This window comes from Engraulis encrasicolus, chromosome 21 (genome assembly GCF_034702125.1).
Source record: "Engraulis encrasicolus isolate BLACKSEA-1 chromosome 21, IST_EnEncr_1.0, whole genome shotgun sequence".
Taxonomy (NCBI): Eukaryota; Metazoa; Chordata; class Actinopteri; order Clupeiformes; family Engraulidae; genus Engraulis; species Engraulis encrasicolus.
In genome coordinates, this window is record NC_085877.1 from 151,782 (window position 1) to 171,275 (window position 19,494).

At 43.2% G+C, this 19,494-nt stretch overlaps 3 protein-coding genes across 3 annotated transcripts; 2 read left to right on the top strand and 1 right to left on the bottom strand.

Moving 5' to 3' along the window:
* Positions 1–6,166: 6,166 nt before the first annotated feature.
* On the top strand, positions 6,167–11,250 carry LOC134437093 (C-type lectin domain family 4 member M-like). Its single transcript, XM_063186540.1, has 5 exons — positions 6,167–6,444; positions 7,916–8,434; positions 9,201–9,343; positions 9,886–9,983; positions 10,091–11,250. The coding sequence occupies exons 1-5, from the start codon at positions 6,318–6,320 to the stop codon at positions 10,230–10,232; spliced, it is 1,029 nt and encodes a 342-aa protein (XP_063042610.1). The 5' UTR covers positions 6,167–6,317; the 3' UTR covers positions 10,233–11,250.
* A 3,058-nt stretch (positions 11,251–14,308) lies between these two features.
* On the bottom strand, positions 14,309–16,310 carry cfap184 (cilia and flagella associated protein 184). Its single transcript, XM_063186542.1, has 2 exons — positions 16,218–16,310; positions 14,309–16,093 (listed from the first exon to the last, which is right to left on the bottom strand). The coding sequence occupies exon 2, from the start codon at positions 16,077–16,079 to the stop codon at positions 14,628–14,630; it is 1,452 nt and encodes a 483-aa protein (XP_063042612.1). The 5' UTR covers positions 16,080–16,093; positions 16,218–16,310; the 3' UTR covers positions 14,309–14,627.
* Positions 16,311–16,343: 33 nt separating this feature from the next.
* On the top strand, positions 16,344–19,025 carry tada2b (transcriptional adaptor 2B). The gene is made up of 2 exons (XM_063187061.1): positions 16,344–16,677; positions 17,401–19,025. The coding sequence occupies exons 1-2, from the start codon at positions 16,408–16,410 to the stop codon at positions 18,721–18,723; spliced, it is 1,593 nt and encodes a 530-aa protein (XP_063043131.1). The 5' UTR covers positions 16,344–16,407; the 3' UTR covers positions 18,724–19,025.
* The last annotated feature ends 469 nt before the right edge of the window (positions 19,026–19,494 follow it).

Below are 19,494 nucleotides of genomic sequence, written 5' to 3' on the forward strand. Positions count from 1 at the left end.
ATTACAAATAAAGAGCCCTCCCACATCTGAGATGGTCTGGACTAGTGCGTTTTTTATGGAATACAGTCCACATTGTACTATATATGTAGCACATGCTAAGGCTAGGCCAACTGTCACTTATGTAATAGCACTGCATTTACTGTAAATAACACTCTTAACCTAAGTGATTCAGCTGGATCATTGAAGCTTTAGATACCTTGATCAAGAGCACAGATGAGGGCAAGAAACATGCTATTCACCTCCCCATTCATTTCACTTCCTATTTTTTTTTTTTTTACAGATTTCAAACCAGTCTCAAGATCCACTTTCTGACCGTTAGACCACAACTACCTCCTCCATTTGTTATATTAATTGATAATGATCGAATGAAAGCAACTTCTGTACCGTATGTATTTTTGAAGACCCATTTAAATCCTGCAATGCCCTGATACAGCCACGTGAGGGCAGTGGAGCTTTGAAAAGTTAGGTGATAGCACCGTACACTATGTACCATATGTGACAATATTGGCCAGGTTGAAATCTGATCTGGGTTATTCCCCAAACTTACCCAATCAGTCTCTCTCTCCCATTTGTTTCCTCTCTTCATCATCACTGTCTGAAAAAAAGCTGATAGAATTCCATGTGGTGGCTGCAACATACAATGAACTAATATTTTTATATTTTTTATTCAGCACATGTTTGTAGAGTTTGTGATGTATAAAAAAGCACAATCATCTGGGCAAAGTCTTTAAGGCAGACAGTCCTTGAGTTTCCATGACAATATAAATAAATAACACTTTACTTAAAGCCAACATTATAAGCGCATTTATAACAAATTATAACGCACATTATAATTACTTACAACGTATTATGACTACACTCATAATGCTTCATGATGCTTTATATTTACAGTTATGAATAACTATGAATCTAGCTTATAATGCTTTATAAATCCAAGGGTGTCATGAGTGCTCATGACTGGCTATAAACTACAGGCTTCCTGATGGTGCTTATAGTACATTATGAGTACCTAAACCCCTCTATGCACAGACCTGGATGATAAACTGTCATAAGGGCTCATATGATGCTATAATGTTTCATGTGAGATCATAAGTCGTCAATGTGTGCTCTAAGTATAAAGTGAAGTTCATATGGATGCATCTATAATGCACTGTATAATGCACATCTATAATGCATCATAATGTACTGTAAGCCCCATCAGGCAGCCTGTAGTTTATATCCTGTCATGAGCACTCATAATACCCTTGGATTTATAAAGTATTATAAGCTACATTCATGGTTATGCATTACTGTTAACATAAAGCGTCATGAAACATCATCTGTGTAGTCGTAATGCTTTGTAAGTAATTATAATGTGCATTATAATTTGTTATAAATGCACTCATAATGCACTATAGATATGGGCTTCATAGAAAGTGTTACCAAGCTTTTTTTTACCTGACCTATTATAATAATCAGGACCGTTGACAACCTTGGTTGCGCCTGGCTGGGACAGTCATCTGAGTCAAAGTCAAAGTCAGAGTCGTCTTCTATACAATGGACCAAATTCTGGCCCCGATCTCTCCCTGGCCCCCTAGACAACTGACCCCTTTGTCCCTTCCTGTTGACTTCTCTGCTAATACTGTGCATGTGTGTGCGTGCATGCGTGCACATGTGGAGGCATGAGGGTGTTGAGGTCTATGTGCCGGTGTGTAATACTGTATGGTTCTTGAAGAAAGCAGCATAATAGCATGGGACAGTCATCCAGATCTTGAGCCTTCAGGAGTGTGGACGTCATGTGCGAGATCTTGAGGCTCAGAAAACCCTTCAGGTCACACACTCCTATGTGGGCCGGTGAGCAGTTAACTAGCTGTGTATAATAGCAAATAACAACATTAGATCACTTTTGTTTATTTTTTTACCGCCACACTAGTTGCCATCTATTACATACATTCCACAATTCCATCATCTTTTTCTGCAAGGCTATAGATAAATATAGGCTAATATAAATAAATGAATAAATAAATAACAATGTCAACAGTGTTTATCAAGGAAAAATCAATAACAAATGAATTACAATTCAAAAACACTGCTGTAAACACACCAGACACCAGAACACAATCAGAGACGAATCTTGAAGGCATATGAAGACAGTTGGCAAAGTTGGGACAGTGCACAGGGTGATTTTTTTCCCACCACCCAAAATCATGCAAATGTGTTTTAGTATGACTGTGCACATAAGGTTCCTCTTTCACAAAGCCAGTACATTACTACCTCAGCTTCTTGAAATAGTAGTGATCAGCATTTGAAATGGCTTGGAACAGGCCCTGGTCAATGACCTCTTGAGTAAGTGCAGTGATCACCTTAGGGCCTATCTGAAAGAGTGATCACTGCTGAAGGGGCTTGCTGTAGCGTAGCCCTTTAATGCACACCGCTCTGACTGTGGAACGCAGTTATCATCATCAAAAAGACTTAACTATCATAGTAAGCCTACTACCCTACCATAAAATGACACAGAGCTTTTAGTCATTTATATCAGCAGTCATGACTTAACGGGATAAGGCAGATGCAGTGAAGTAAACAGATATCCAGCAATAAGAAATACAGCAAGTGTCGGGTAAATATTTATGAGTCAAACTCATTTGTATGATCACTTAGTAGGCTATGCTTCATTCAGACAGCGCTTCATGAGTAATCCAAGTCAATGGAATTCCAGTGGAATTGGACGGTGACTTGACTGCGTCTGGTGGGCAGCAATAGTGAAACTGCCTCGATATGTTGTTGCACCTGAACACCACCAAAACCAAGGAAATGGTGGTTGATTTCAGGCGCTCCATCCCGCCCTTGGTGCCTGTCTCTATTGGGGGAGAGAAGGTGGAGACTGTCAGCACTTACAAGTACCTAGGAGTGCACCTCGACAATAAACTGGACTGGTCCACAAACTCAGATGCACTCTACAGGAAAGGCCAAAGCAGGCTCTATTTCCTCAGAAGGCTGAGGTCCTTCAATGTCTGCAGCCGACTTCTGCTTATGTTCTACCAGTCTGTCATGGCCAGCGTGCTCTTCTTTGCTGCGACGTGCTGGGGAGGAAGCATCAGGAAGAGAGATGCTGGACACCTTGACAGACTGGTGAGGAAGGCGGGATCAGTGGTGGGCATGGAGCTGGAGACACTTACCTCAATAACCGAGAGCAGAACACTGAGCAGACTAGACTCTATTATGGACAATCAGCATCACCCCCTTAACGCCACCTTCACTAACCAACTGAGTCTGATCAACAACAGACTCCGTGCTTTCACCTGCAGGACTGAGAGACTAAGGAAGTCCTTTGTCCCATGGGCAATTCAGCTGTTTACCAACAAACAGAAGGACACTAAGAAGAACATCATCATAGGGGACTGGACTGCCTGAGATGTCAGAGCTGGCCCAGACCGGGAAACCTCTTGGTGTGTGTGTGTGTGTGTGTGTGTGTGTGTGTGTGTGTGTGTGTGTGTGTGTGTGTGTGTGTGTGTGTGTGTGTGTGTGTGTGTGTGTGTGTGTGTGTGTGTGTGTGTGTGTGTGTGTGTGTGTGTGTGTGTGTGCTGTCCAATCACTGCACTAAGGAACTTTTGACTCTTGACCACTGGACATATTTGTTTTTCCTGCTTACCACAAGTAAAGACTGCGATCTGTCGGAGCTGGCCCAGTTACTGGAGAACCTCTTTGTGTGTGTGTGTGTGTGTGTGCGCGCGCGTGTGTGTGTGTGTGTTTGCCCGCCTAATACACCTACCTGTACTTTACTGTGACGTGAGAATTTTCAACCCCTATCATACTCTGTACATTGCCTACTTCTACATACACTCTAAGAAAATTTCCCTGCAAAATAACGGCAGTTACTGGCAATTATATTTACCTGTAATTCTACTGTTATTTCACACCAAAAATCAAATACAGCTCATTGCTGTTTAATGTATCACAGTATATAACATTTTTTCAGCAGCAATTGAACTGTTAAATAACAGTACTCTACAGAAAAATAACAGTACATTTCAGTTAAAAAGTTGAATTGTACTGTGTGATGACAGGCAAATACTGGGTCATAGTTGTATTCATGAATATGGCCATGGCAACTTCCCACCCCACCCATCATTCTCCATAACTGTGGTACCCTGGCCATGTTACCACCCCACCCTCCCATCGTTCACCAATGCTGTATTGAGAAAATGGTTTGCGGTGGTCCTTTGAAAGTGTGGGCATGAACAAAATGTCAGAGTACGCAGTGCTATGTTACAATGATAGTGTGCAAGGTGGGCTTTTTACTGTATCTCTTGATGAGCCAATGATGAATATAGCATTGGTCAGTCTTTAAAAAAATATTTTGCACCAAGTAGCACAGCAAACAAGCAGCACTACAAGCTAGCTCTCAAAGCAATGCCCAATTTGCAGCAGGCACATTATATGCCACAATGCCACAAATGATGCCACATACAGCAAGCTTTCACAAAGAGGAAAGTGTGCAAGCATGTAAGCAAGCTTGTAGGCAAGCTTGTAGGCAAACAAGTGCTATGCTGTGCCATGCAGGCCAGCCAGCAGGCAGGCAGGCAAGCAACTGAAGTGTTGATAGTCCAGATTTATATACAGGTGCAAGAGTACCATGTGACCAGAGTCATCAGGCCCTTGGCAGGTGACGCCCGTAATTGAATAATGGCATAACAGCCCTACTCAGGTGAGGCCAGGCACTGATTAGCAGATTGGTTTAGATGGGGCTGCTTGTTGCAAGAGTGTTACAAGTTCTTAAAATGTTTCAGCCATTCACACTTTCATCACTATCAAAATGCATGTGCTACTCACACTTTGCTGCATCAAGCACTTTTTAAGTATTGCAGTTTCCTTAGAAATTGTTTCATCATGCTTGATAGTATCAGATAATCTTTAACCAGTCAGAATGACTTCAGTTCTTCAGGTGGTATTGAAGTTTGATGGTGATCACGGACAAGTGGAGGATGAATGGGTTTCAATGGTGCTGCCTAAAATAACTTGTTATTTTCTAGAGATGCACCGGATCCGGTTCCGGTTCCGGATCCGGATCCGTCAGGATAATAGAGTTTTTCACAGGGTCCGGGTCCGGCAGGATCTTAAGCAGTGGATCCGGTATCCGGCATGTTACCTAAAAATCAGGGTCTGGTGCATGTCTAGCCTAGGCTTTTCAGTGTTTCACAACCCCAATCACTGCATGGAGTGAAATCCCTTTGGAAGCGGCTATTGAAGGCAGTGTGGCAATAAGCCAAGGAGTCTAAACAATAGTTTGCGCCAACGTAATAAAAAGGGCCCACGTGTGCGAGTAGACTATATGTTTCAAACCTTTTGTAGGATCTGGTATCCGGTTCCGGATCCGGCAGGATCTTATTCAGTGGATCTGGTATCCGGCAGGATCCTAAAAATCAGGATCCGGTGCATCTCTAGTTTTTTCCACAACGGCGAATACTGCTATTGTGCAGTACTTACTGTTTATGCTCAATATGTGACTCAAAGTAATATTTTCACAGTAGTTGTCTGTTTTTTCAAAAAGCAGTAGAATGCTGTTGCAGAATTTCCGTAAATAAACAGCTATTTGTTACAGTGTACTATACTATATCATAGATGTATCCATCCACACTTGTTCCAGGTCATGTTAAGATTGTCTACCTTAACTTACAGAGTATGTGGGTTTCTGCATTGGTCTATTCCAACTCACAGAATGTCTTTTGCACAATTACCTTTTTTACATTTATTATCTCTACTTTTTTCCCCCTCCCTGACTATTCCTGTGTTATTTGTGTCTTGAAATGTCCATGTGGGCATTTGTGTATTTGTGTATTTATGTAAGCTACTGGATACCTGAATTTCCCCCTGGGGATCAATAAAGTTACTCTACTCTACTCTACTCTAATCCAAGTCAATGGAATTCCAGTGGAATTGGACGGTGACTTGACTGCGTCTGGTGGGCAGCAATAGTGAATCTGCCTCGATATGTTGTTATGAAAGTGCTGAATCAGCCACAATGCAAACGACTGATTGTGTAAATAAGAGGAAGGATGTCTATGAGGGATCATCCCTTCCTTGAAAAACCTAGCGCGCATACACACACACACACACACACACACACATACACAACACACACACATACCGCACTGGCTCTCAACTGTCACTCTTCAATACAGCACGAAAGGTTACAGTTGTACAAATGTAGCGTGCTCTTAAGTAACCCTTAAACTTGCTTTGTTCATCATGTTACATTAAAGCGTCTCAAAGGGCCCCTCATAAAAGGCTCATACGGACCTGAGGGCCGCTCTTGGTAGAGATAATACGGTGAGGGGCACATGGCTCAGGGCGCTTTTGAGAGGATGGACAACGACATGGAAGACATGTCCTACGAGGACCAAGCTGGTGGAAACGCCAGCAGTAAGATTTGGAACAAGATTGGGATAGCCAGAAGTAACAAACAAGGTATTATTATTGTTATTATTATTATTATTATTATTGTTATTATTATTATTATTATTATTATTATTATTATTATTATTATTATTATTATTATTATTATTGTGTGTGCTGTGAGTGTTTGTCTTTATGTGAGAGTCAGTTACCATCATCCTTCAAAAGCAGAGTCTTTTCACTCATTTTGGCCAAATAATTAACCCACGCATATAAACCCCCCCCTTACAGCACATAAGTTAAAGTTATTACGTAACATAAGTTATTACGTCTCATAAGTTAAATTACAGTGTAGGTTATGTTCATGTTTTTTTTACCATGCATCTACACTTACGTCAGTGTGCACAGTGTTCACTTAACCATACACAGTACTTAAAAAAAAAATGCAGTGTGACTTTAGAGGGGGGCACAAATAAAGGGTGATGGGGCGGCCCATTCAAAGTGAGTGGAGAGAAAGCAGTAGGCCTATAATAATCATACAGCATAATCAATAATAGAATTAAGACAGTTATAATAATAATAATAATAATAATAATAATAATAATAATGATTATTATTATTATTATTATTATTATTATTATTATTATTATTATTATTATTATTATGTTTTCACAATTTTAAAATCATTCTATTGGGGCAGGGCTTTGGCATGCTTATGATGAGGTCGGGGGGGGGGGGGGGGGGGGCATTTCTTCAAAAAAAAGGTTGTCAACCACTGGTTTAGAGCATTGATGACTGTTGTCTACAGTATGTTGTCTTAGATCTTCAGAGTCTCCTCAACTGGTTATGCCTAAGGTCAAATCCAGACAGGGTGAATTGACATGTAGTCATTATTAGTGGTGTGCATTGGCACTGCCCTTACGATTCAATTTGATTACGATTCGGGAGGTAACGATTCAATTCGAATCGATTCAGTCCAATTCTACGATGCGTTGCAATGCATTATATTTCTACTGAAAGCAAGGACACATTTTTCATCAGTCACGAGGCAATATAAGCAGTCAGATTCTGAACAACATTTTATTCACTGTTGTGTATATCAATCCTGCAGCTTTCAATGCTTTGAAGTGCTTTAATTTAATGTAAAGTTCATTTGCTCCAGAAATGCCCACATTTGCCAAATTCTGGAACCAGCTTCCTGTCCAAATTAGAACGGCCCAAACAGTATCTTGTTTTAAAAGAAATTAAAAGCAGTTTTATTTTCATCTGCCTTTGGTGATGGTTAGTTAGGCCTATCTACTATCTTTAATACAATATAGTTTTTCTTCTTTCTTCCTTCTCTACTTTCTAGCACATTGAATGGCTGTTTTGTTTGATAATGTGCTATAGAAATAACATTGATAGATTGATTGATTGATTGATTGATTGGTTGATTGGTTGATTGATTGATTGATTTATTGATTGATTGATTGATTGATTGGTTGATTGATTGGTTGATTGATTGATTTATTGATTTATTGATTGATTGTCTACTGTCCTCCAGGTCTGTACAGGCTGGCCACGGTGGCTCTGGGCCTGCTTTGCCTCATCCTGCTCATGGTCATCATTTCCCGCCAAACCCACGGCAGCCCAGCCGAAGCAACTGCCGACGGGAGGTTCGAGCCCCAAACGTACGACAACCTGAGCCTCGAGATAGACCAGCTGCAGAGCAGTTACAGCGACCTGAACAGGCAGATGGCCCTCCTGATCTCCAGCCACAACATCCTGATCGAGGAAAAAGCCCTGCTGCTGGTCCGCTACCACAACCTGACCGACCAGAAGCACCTCGTGGAAACAAGCCTCCACCAGCTGCTTCTCCAGAAGGCGCAGTTAGACGACAGATACAACAAATTGGACAGCGAAAACAGACAGTTACAGATCAGCTATAGCAATCTGAACAGCTCAAAATCTGAATTGCAAACTCGGAATAGTGTCTTGACTGGCGAGATAGGACAGCTGCAGAATAGATACAGCAACCTGACCAGAGAGAGAGATGATCTGCTGAAGAGAAACGCCAAACTAGGTGAGTAAAAATGTGAACTATAGTCTGTTCTAATTATAGACTGTACTACACTGCAGGTAAAAGATTTCTTTAAGCCAGGGGTTAACGGGTTTAAGCCCGCGAGATGATATATACACACAATATAATAGGCTATATTTTAGGCTATATATTCTTTTTCAATATATATTTTCAAACCTCACATTTTATTTCTCAGATGCTATTTCTGCGAGATCAGCGTCCTGATGCATAGAAAGTCTGTCTGATGCTTTGTGGGATCAATTACTTAGGCTTACTCTTTCTCATTGATGATATTAAATGCATTTTAAGTGTTGAATAATATTTACGTTCAGTATAATAGAAGAGAAGAGAATCCTCAGTAGAAAAGCATGGCCATATCCCACGGTGCCATTGTCGAAAAAAAGTCTCTGGACTGTCAGGGACTGTATAGAAAAAAAAAAATGTTTTTCGCTGAGGAAAAGGGCATTTTTTGATGATGACACCTGTTGGATGAATGCGTTAGTGTGCTACAAGATTCACAGCTATGAAGAGCTTCACTGAGAGACCAATAGGCTACTATTTGGTGAAACTTGCAGAAGGAGATTGGTTCACTGGTTCAACCTCCACAGCCTTGTTTATTATGTGCCACTTTATAAAGGTTATATAGAGATTACGCATTACAAGACCAACCAAAATTCACAAATGTCCATAAAGCGCCTTGATTAATCTTTTTTGTCTCTATATATTGTTGATGTAAATATCGTACTATACAAAACTTCCTTGTTGACAGATTCAAAAATGGCAGCAGGATGGATTTTCAAGGACTCAAGCCTTTACAAAATCAATTCTGCAAAGAAAAGCTGGCATGCAAGCAGAGACAGCTGTTTGAAAATGGGAGCAGACCTGGTGGTGGTGAATAACATAGATGAACAGGTGAGATATGTAGCCTGGCGAGCCAGACCCGTACAGCAAAAAGCTCCCGGGAGCAAATTCAATTTGCGGTCGCTAGGAGCGTCTAGATTTCTAGGCTAGGATTTGTGGGCAGTTGTGCCAGAACGATGCTGAGGGTTGCAGGTTTGAATCCCACTCTTACCTCTTCTTACTCCTCCATTCAGTCCAGGGACTATTTCCAATATACTGTACCCAACTGTTAGTTGCTTTAGATCAGGGGTGGGGAACCTACACTGTATGTCTTGAGGGCCGTTTACGGCCCTTGATGCCGATTCATTTGGCCCCCGATATAATTTCAATGTTAAGCAGCTTCACATGACATATGACATATTTTGTAAAGGAATCTTGGAAATTACATTTGCCATACAATGAAGCTACATGTAGGGGACCTTGAAAATATGGGATCTGTTTCAAAGGTGGCTGCTTTCAATATTGGGGGCAAAGTGGTTGAGGCCCTAAGCGCTGCTTAGTAATGTGATTTCCTATGACTTTAACCTTCGCTGCATATTCTTGCAACTCAATAGAAATTCCTCTTACAATACAAGAGATATTGGATTGGACTTTCGGACACTGAAACGGAGGGCGTTTGGACCTGGGTAGATGGCACAGAACTGACAACATCGTGAGTGTTGTCCCAAATATTTGCTACCATTAATATATTTTCTTTGGGAAAAAGTGCATCATTTGGTGTAGGTCACAATGATAAAATATGACATGAACTTGTTGTAGGTTTTGGAGGCCTGGGGAACCCAACAATGCGGGAGATGAGGACTGTGCAGAAATCTCCATAGACGCTTCAAGTCCTTCACAGGCGTGGAATGATGTGCCGTGTTCTCAAGCAAAATTGTACATCTGTGAGGACCATGTCTGAAGGTCTCTTGATCACAGGGAAATGATGACTGAGGCAATGTTGATGTCATTGTCTTAGTAGTTCCAGGGACGCTAACAGCTTTTTCTGGGCCCGCGGGACACAGTAATCTGAAAGGGCCCCTCACCCAATACATACAGGCTAATGTAATGAGGAACCAATTCTGGGGCCCCTTTCTCCCTGGGTCTGGTACAACTGACCTTTTTGTCCCTACTTGTCGGCATCCCTGCGTTGGTCTTTAATTTTTTCATGTTCAATCTTCAACTTTCATGTTGCATGTGGTACTATGTTCTGAATGTACAGTATCTCTATTTTCTTTTTCTTGTGAGACATCTCCACCATGCTGTACAGAGTTTTTAAACAGTTGGCACAATATGATTAAATGTTAGTTATCTGATGTTAACCTGTCAGTACAAAGTTATGTTGTTGGAACGCTTTCTATCTGGAGTATTACTTTTAATGTTGTTGTTACAAGTATTAATACTACTACCACCACTACTACTAATAATAATATAGTAATAATAATTACCATTTTGCAGTACAATGTTCAAGGCATAAAGGCATTTTAGTGAAATCACCCTTCGGCCCTATGTACAGTATCCCTTTTAACACAAATAACAAAATAACAAGACATTCTATCATATGTAGCAATATCAGGTGCTACAACCCCATTGTACATATAACACTGGTAATTTTCAGGACGGAAGAAATGTTGTGATTACAATAAATGGGTTGAGAAACACACCAACCATTCTCACTTCTCTTTTTATTGAAGAGAATCTGAAAATGGAGAACTTGCCAACTTTCAATCCCACCAAATGGAAAACTGGCAACTTCTCCATACAGTACGGCCTATGGTCGAACAGAGGGGACATATTAGGATTCCTCTGAACCGAAACGATATAGCAATAGAAATGTGACAAGATCATGTCCTCCTTTGCAAGTCACTTTCGATAAATGTGTATAAATTAAATGAAAAGGTGGCCGATGCAGTCTGCATGCATGAGGGGTGCTTGCTGGGGTTAGTATGACAATGCAAGTGGTATTGTGCATAATTTTGCATACAGCATTTGTTAACAATAAAATGCACTAATCTCTTGTAGTGTCTGTTTAAATGTACACACAGTGCAAACTGATATGAATGTTGCCTGTGATACACTCACTCCGTTTCTTTTCACTCCAACAACCAGCTGATCACATGCTGCAAACATAGACATACTGCTCCTGCAGGCCACTATATTAGAATATCATGGAAAAGTTTATTTCCACAATTCCATCAATAATGTTAAACTTTCATGGATTATATTCATTGTCCACATTTTGAACTATTCCAATCATTCATTTGTTTATTTCTACCTTTGGCCTTCCAGCTTAAAAAAAAACCATGAATTGAGGATGTCACATTACTAAGAATATTGTTGTCAAATCACCATTTTCAGAAAAAAACAATGAAATTCGGGTCACATCATATCAGTTGAAATTACTTTCTAACATGTCAATGTTCGATACTTGGTTTGGAATCTCTTTGTATTAATCACTGCCATGATGTGTTTAACATTGAAGTCAATAGCAGATGCCTTGCATGGGAGTTATGGAAGCCCAGATATCATTGATGCTTTGCTGTAAGCCAGTGGTTCTTAACCTTTTTTCCTAAAGCACCCCCTTACCTGTGCTGAAGACAAGCCGTGCACCCCCAACACAAACTTGTACATGTGTATGCAATAAAAAAATGATAAATGAGTGATTAATTACAATGATTCTCGCTTGAGACATGAATCAATGCCTGAATGACTTTAAATGGGGACCAAAACTTGCTTAATTTGGACTTAATGTGGCCTAATCATAATGTTTGCAAGTATAGTTTTGGTCACAATCTCTACACAAACAAAATTCTGTGCACCCCCTGAAATCTCTGGCGCACCCCCAGGGGGTGCCCGCACCCCAGGTTAAGAACCACTGCTGTAAGCTATTGTTGTTTGTTGATCTGGTGACCCGCATCAGAGATTCTATAGAAGTATTAAGTATCTTGTCCAGTCTCTCTGCCCGGTGCCAACACTTCCCTCTTCAATATACCCCGTAGTTAGTGCTTTGGTGGTGTATGGACATATAGGGGTACCAAACTCAGAACTTTATACATGGGTTCTAAATTTTTGTTTTCCCCTGGCTGCGCGAACCTGCGCACAACTCAACCTCTGACTGTTGGAAACAGATGTCGGTCAAAAAATTAGCTCACATGGTTGGCTGCCAGTGTCTTGCCCCTCCTCATAACATTGTGTTTGCAAACACTGCGAACCCATGTATTGGCTCCTTGGTATAACATTCAGAGTTGATTGATTGATTGATTTTCTTTATTGACATTGTACAAAGCATTAAAAAAGTACACACATAAATAAGTCAATAAATATGTTTTGAAAACCTTGTACAACACATCAAAAGGATAACACAAAAAGCTTGGGAGCTTGTTTCCATTGTGGTCCTTGTGAATGTGCAGTGTGGCAGCTTCAGGTTGACTGTTCTTACTCTGCATTTTATCTTGGATTATTATATATGAGCTTACTTCTAGCCTTCGCATCTGCAAGGTAGAACATTAGTTGGAAAGGCATTTCAGAAACAGCATTTTTTTCTTCCAATAATGTTTTTTAACACTACACAAGTGGTAAGGAGTGCATTCCAATATGCATACTCCGGTCCTCCACTGCTTGTGGCCTTGCCCCGCCTCCTGGCCCTGCCTCCGAGGAGAAAACAATAAAGTTTCCCAGCTGTCAGCCTAGCCACAATAACTTATGGGGGACAGTTTTTCATTCACCATCCCAATTGCAAATGAGAAAATTAGATAATAAGAACTGTGCTTTTGCAAGATATTGAATTAATTTTCTGTCGTCAGTGACAAGATCAGGAAGCGCGCTCAACACCTTGTCTTTTTATCTTTTACACTGGGTGCTTAACTTCATCAATGAATGAACTCAATTCTCAAAAGAAAGTAAATAAAGAAGCACTCCTCAGATTTCTTTTTTCAATTTTAATCGCCTCACATCACAGACGTTTCGGGCTTACACCCTTCTTCAGTGTGAAATGGCGATTTCGCCATTTCACACTGAAGAAGGGTGTAAGCCCGAAACGTCTGTGATGTGAGGCGATTAAAATTGAAAAAAGAAATCTGAGGAGTGCTTCTTTATTTACTTTCTGTCGTCAGTGACATCATCATGAGGTCACAAACAGGCAAGTGACCAAGGGAGGACTCAAGTCCGCATACTGGAATGCACACCTTGCTGAGGGCCTTGTTAAACATTAGATTAGTAGTCAAACTAAACGTAGGGAACAGTTCCCTCTAGTGCACATAAGACAGTATTACACGAGATCACTAAACAGTAGTAGTTTGCAAGTCAAACTACCTCCTCTCATCATTTTCTGCAGCCTTGTGATGCAAGACTCGAAGTCATTGATAATCAAAGTTTTTTATTCAATATAGCCTATTGCAAAGGCACAAAGGCCATTCTCACATTTGCAACTGGGATGTTGAATTGGGAAAACCCCCACTAAAAGTTGCAGGGTCCGAGGTAGTAATTTGTAGTTTGATCTACATATTAACTGCAGTATTCCCCATGGTGTGTTATAAAAGCGATATTTTAGAAAGAACATTTACAATCCTTTTCTTTGTTTAAACTTGTATTATTATTATTATTATTGTACTATGTATTATTTCACCTAAAGTGGATTATGCCTATAGGCCTATAGGCCCTATTGCAATTTGATAGTCCCAATCTTTACTATAATCTGAAACAAAACTTCATGTTGACTTTATGGTGTATTTCTCTCTTTTTTGCCTGCCCTGCCTGTGATATCATTTTTTCCCAATGTAGAGTATATTTATTCAGTGTAAAAGTGATATCCATAATTAATTAGGCCCTTTGTGCCAACCAACATGCTAGCCATAGCCTACAGCTAAGCTTACTTCAAATGTATCATGGGGGAAACACAGTAAAGGATTAGGCTAATATGGTCAATATTTCATTATTCAACATGGATGTTTCACAACTTCAATTTGTTTACAACAAAACAATAATTGTTCACACTGTCAGTGTTTATTTTAAAAGGTTTGTTTAATTGTCAACTGAACTTTAAAACGCTTCATTTTTTATGCATTTCCAAAATGCTTTTTGATGTCTATTTTAGAAATTAAAGTAGGCCTAAACATGTTTAATTTTTGTATTATGAATGTTCTTTAGAAAAACTTTCCCTTGTAAATATTAACAAAGGACAACAAACAAACCCAGTGCAGTCTCTTTTTTAAATAGCAAGTAAGGACATCCACACAACAATGTTCCTGACATGAACTGCATTAGTCAAAAAAAAGTTTGAAAGGTGGGCCTATTATCTGTTTTGCTATGGCCACATGTCTCACTGTGACTGTCCAACAAGCTTTGTCTGCTCCAGTTTCTTCTTGACACCAGCACACTTGAGGATGAGCTCCGCATGTCGCCTCTTCAGCATCTCCAGCCTCTGCTCCAGGCCCTCAGAAGAGTCCACCGTCTCCTCAAAGTCCCTCAGCAGTGTTTCGTTCCCCAGCAGGCCGCATCTCTGGCGAAGACGCAGGTTGTCCATGCGCAGGCTGTCTCGGGCCTGCTTGGTGCGCGTCAGCGTGTCTCTCTTCTGCGCCACCCGGGCCTCCACGTCCGCCAGCTGGACGCGCTTGGCCTGGTTCTCAACCTGGACGAATTGCAGCTTCTCCTTGACGTGCGTGAGCACCTGCACTGTGCCGGTGATCTTCTTGCGGAGCTTGAGGAGCTCCTCGTTGCGCTCCTCTATCTTCTCGTTGTAGGTCTGGTTTTCTATCTTCAGCTGTTCAAAGTCGATCAGGTGTAGGCCCTCGGCCAGCTCCTCTTTGGCGCGCAGGGCGGCCTCGAACTTGCGTGTCTTGGTCTTCAGCTTGATGTTCTCCAGGCGCACAGTCACCAGCTCCTTCTCTCGCCGCTGCTCGGAGGCCTGGATCTGCTCCACCTCGGCCTGTGCCGCCTGCTTGCCCATGCGCCGGCTCAGTACGGCCACGGCGACGCTGTGCTTCTGCTCCATGAAGGTGCGCCACTCCGACTCCACCTGCTCCAGCTTATTCTGAACCTGCTGTCGCAGCTCCTCAGCCTGCTGCTGGTGCTGATCCGATTCACGGCGATACTGGCTCCTCAGGTCCTCCATGATGTCCAAGTACTTCAGGAATCGCTGTTCTTGGTCTGACACCGCCTTGCCCCTATCCCTCTCTGGTTTTGGGTCCTCACCAGTCTTGCGCCGGAAATACTCACAGAGTTTAAACTGCAGCTGTGTGTTTGTCTGATTGATCCTTTCCCTCTCAGTATTAAGATCCTCCAGGACATTGATGTAGTAATCAAGGCCAGGGTCTTCTTCATCATCTCCCTTCCTCTCCTCTGTCCCCTCCTCATTGGACTCGGTGCTCCCTGCGTCAGAACGGGTGCTATTTCCCTCTGGCGTCCCTAGCTCTATTTGTGGAGGTCCATCAAGCTCTGAAATGTTATCATCGTACTCCCCTTTGATGCTCCCTTCCCGTGAAAGGGGTTCTCCTATGAGAGGTTCGATTTCAGGACCGTCACCCTCGTCAAATGTTTCACTGGTAGGCAGCATTTCCCCCCCTTCTGCCCCAACTTCACCTGTGTCATGGCTTGTCATATCTTGTTCATTTCCATTTTCAGCAGTGGATGATGCATTTACACTTTGGTCGACAACTGTTTCTCCGTCATCTGCTGTCTGCCCAGCATCCGGCAGAGGATTCTCGTCTGCAGTGGACTTTTCGTGGGCCTCCGAGTCAAGTTCAGTCTTTGCACCTACTTCTTCCTCTTCCATGGTTTACGACAGCTCTGAAACGAACAAGCACATCGATGTTTCAAAAGTCAATTTCTAATGCACGTGGCATAAAGTAAACAGGCAATTAACGTTAAGCAAACTGTTTGAAAAACTAAGTCAAAAGTGACAGGTCAGTACCAAGACTCCTCAATGAAACCATTGTGTTGTATAGTTGCCCTGGAAACTGTGTAAGTTAGCCTATCAGGGACGTTCGCGCTTGTTCGATTAATATTAATGAGACGCAGCAGCAACTGGCCAGAGACACTCTACTACGCATGCCCTCGCTGAGAGGCACTGCTGCTTCCAACAACAAGCAGAAGGCAGCAACATGGCTGACCTGGGGAAGAAGTACTGCGTGAACTGCCTGGCAGACGTTACAAATCTGCGGCTTCGGTGTACCGAATGCCAGGATATTGAACTTTGTCCAGAGTGTTTTTCTGCGGGTGCCGAAATTGGTAATCACCGTCGATGGCACGGCTACCAGTTAGTGGATGGCGGGCACTTTACGCTGTGGGGTCCCGAAGCCGAGGGAGGATGGACGAGCAGGGAAGAGCAGTCGCTACTCGATGCGATCGAGCAGTATGGGTTTGGAAACTGGGTAAAATAAGCCTTTCCTTCTTCTATTTAATAAGATTAGCAAATATACAGCACTGCTTTCACAGACTTGTGCAATTCAGACAGGATGCATTTCATTGCACTTCACGTATTGCATTCAATTAAACACTAGCTGTCAACGTACGTTAGGTGAATGGTTTCCTTAACATTATCGTGAGAGTAGACTATGTAGAATGGGGGTTTCTGCACGACACTGTTAAACTTACTTTGTAGACCTAAGTGCATTTCAATTAAGCAAACGGGGCTTGTCAAATGTTGACAGTTTGAAAGATGAATGTACCTTTTTCGGTCAGAAGTTCACCAAGTAAGCTTAGCCGTAGTCTATGTAATAATGAGCCTGTTTTTTATTCTTTACATTACACTTAGCTGACGCTTATCCATAACAGTTTACATTTATTGCAGAGTATTTGGTCCTGCAGGAATGTAGGGTTCGAAACTGAACCCCTCTGGTCTCAAAACCACCTCTCTGACCAAAAGGCCACAGAGGCCCCATTGCTGGACAAAAAAAACTATTGCCACAACATCTATTGCCCTAATTCGAGTGCATTATTTCAGACCTGATGAAGACTTTGTATGACTCGAAATTGAAACACATTGGCTTTCTAACCATGATCTAGCCAAAAAGTTAATAATGGCTTTTTAATAAATACTGTACTATTTGGTGTTGCCTGGACTCATTTTTTTTGTTGCCTTCATTTCCTACTAGGAGGACATGACCGCGCCAGGAAGGACCCCTCAGGAGGTGATGGAGCACTACGTCAGCATGTACATCCACGGCAACTTGGGCAAGGCCTGCATCCCGGACAGCATTGCCAACCGGGTGACGGACCACACTTGCCCCAGCGGCGGGCCGCTGTCGCCCAGCCTGACCACGCCGCTGCCGCCGCTGGACGTAAGTGTGGCCGAGCAGCAGCAGCTGGGATACATGCCGCTGCGCGACGACTATGAGATCGAGTTCGACCAGGAGGCCGAGAAGCTGATCAGCGGCCTGTCGCTCAACTACGACGATGAGGACGTGGAGATCGAGATGAAGCGGGCGCACGTGGACATGTATGTGCGGCGGCTGCGCGAGCGCCAGCGCCGCAAGAACATAGCTCGTGACTACAACCTGGTGCCCGCCTTCCTTGGCCGTGACAAGCGGGACAAGGAGCGCGGAGAGCGCGAGCGACCCGGCTCTGGCACAGGCACAGGGGCCACAGCTGGCGGTGGCGGGGGAGGAGGAGGAGGCACAGGGCCCGGGTCTGGGACTGGAGGAGGTGGAGGAGGGGGAGCAACGACCGCTAGTGGAGCCCTTGGTGGGGCCACTCCCTCGGGACCGGGGGCCACCTCGTCTGCGGGTGCCACCACCGCTACAGTGGGCACCCAGTCGGCAGCAGCGGCGGCGCCCAAGCGCAAGATCACCAAGGAGGAGAAGGAGCAGAGGGTGAAGCTGCGACCGCTCTGCCAACTGATGGCGCAGCGCGAGTTCGAGGACTTCTTTGAGAACCTGCACAAGGAGCGCGTGCTGCGCGCCAAGGTGCGCGAGCTGCAGCGCTACCGCCGCAACGGCATCACACGGCTGGACGAGTCGGCCGAGTACGAGGCGGCGCGCCACAAGCGCGAGAAGCGCAAGGAGAACAAGAGTGTGGCCAGCGGTGGCAAGCGGGGCAGCGGCAGCCAGGGAGGGGGCAGCCAGGGCAGTGGAGGCGGAGGGGGTGGTGGAGGGGGAGGCGGGGGCACAGGGGCTGGCACGTGCCCCGGCGGAGGCGCCAACATCAAGGAGGAGGGCAAGGACGGTGAATTCTCGGCCATCGAGAACCTCTCGGGTTTCGAGCTGCTGTCGGACCGCGAGAAGGTGCTCTGCAACTCGCTCAACCTCTCGCCAGCGCGCTACCTGACGGTCAAGACCATCATCATCAAGGACCACCTGCAGAAGAGGCAGGGCATCCCCTCCAAGAGCCGGCTGCCCAGCTACCTGGACAAAGTGCTGAAGAAGCGCATACTCAGCTTCCTCACCGAGAGCGGCTGGATCTCTCGGGACGCGTCCTAACGATCACTGAGATTGTTGGGACGTTCGTTTTCCTCCCCTTTCTATTTTTTTCCCCTCACTTTTTTGTTTGGTTGAGTTTGACAATGGGGCCAAATTATTGGACACTACATGAACAGTTCTTTTTTTGTGATTTTGCTGATGTACAGTTGACAGAAATGGATATTCCCTTCTAGAAGAAAAAGAAGAAGAAAAAAAATCATACCAGTTTTCAAATTGAGAGTATCAAAAATGTATATATGTTTTATACTATAAAAAAAGAGTGTGACCTTGTAAAGAGATTAAAAGGTTGGGCTATATTTCTATACGGAATCTGCTTCTGCATACGTGTTGCCAAGGACTGGTCCCACATTGTAATTAGGTTTATAAGCATTAGACAGCATTAGACTGTCATATAACTATTATTATTTTTATATTTTTGGTTTTATTCAATTTGGGTTGAGCATTTGCGGAGGCTCACAAAGTTAATGTAAGGCAGCTAACCTTGCCAAGCTGCACTGGAAACACAGTGCTATTTTCTACATGTTGGAGTCTCAATCGCTGATCTTTTTTTCCACAGAGATGGTGGGAGAAAGACGCTCTCCCTCTCTGTCTCCTTCTTCTGCATTTGCAGAGTTGTGCTCAAATCAACAGCTGTGATTATGTCTCGTGGATGGTCAGGAGGGTATAGGAAGCACAAAGTCGTGTCTGTAATGTTCACTATTATAGTATATCGCGTTGGGAGTGGCAAGTGCACTTTTCCAGTGAACGAGTGAACATTTCAGGTTCGTCCCA

Excerpts from the sequence above, each read along its gene's own strand:
- cfap184 (XM_063186542.1), bottom strand. The coding sequence starts at position 16,079 with ATGGAAGAGGAAGAAGTAGGTGCAAAGACTGAACTTGACTCGGAGGCC.
- tada2b (XM_063187061.1), top strand. The coding sequence starts at position 16,408 with ATGGCTGACCTGGGGAAGAAGTACTGCGTGAACTGCCTGGCAGACGTT. Across the intron at positions 16,678-17,400 it reads AGTATGGGTTTGGAAACTGG|GAGGACATGACCGCGCCAGG; the intron begins GTAAAATAAGCC and ends ATTTCCTACTAG.
- LOC134437093 (XM_063186540.1), top strand. The coding sequence starts at position 6,318 with ATGGCTCAGGGCGCTTTTGAGAGGATGGACAACGACATGGAAGACATG. Across the intron at positions 8,435-9,200 it reads GAAGAGAAACGCCAAACTAG|ATTCAAAAATGGCAGCAGGA; the intron begins GTGAGTAAAAAT and ends CCTTGTTGACAG. Across the intron at positions 9,984-10,090 it reads GGCACAGAACTGACAACATC|GTTTTGGAGGCCTGGGGAAC; the intron begins GTGAGTGTTGTC and ends AACTTGTTGTAG.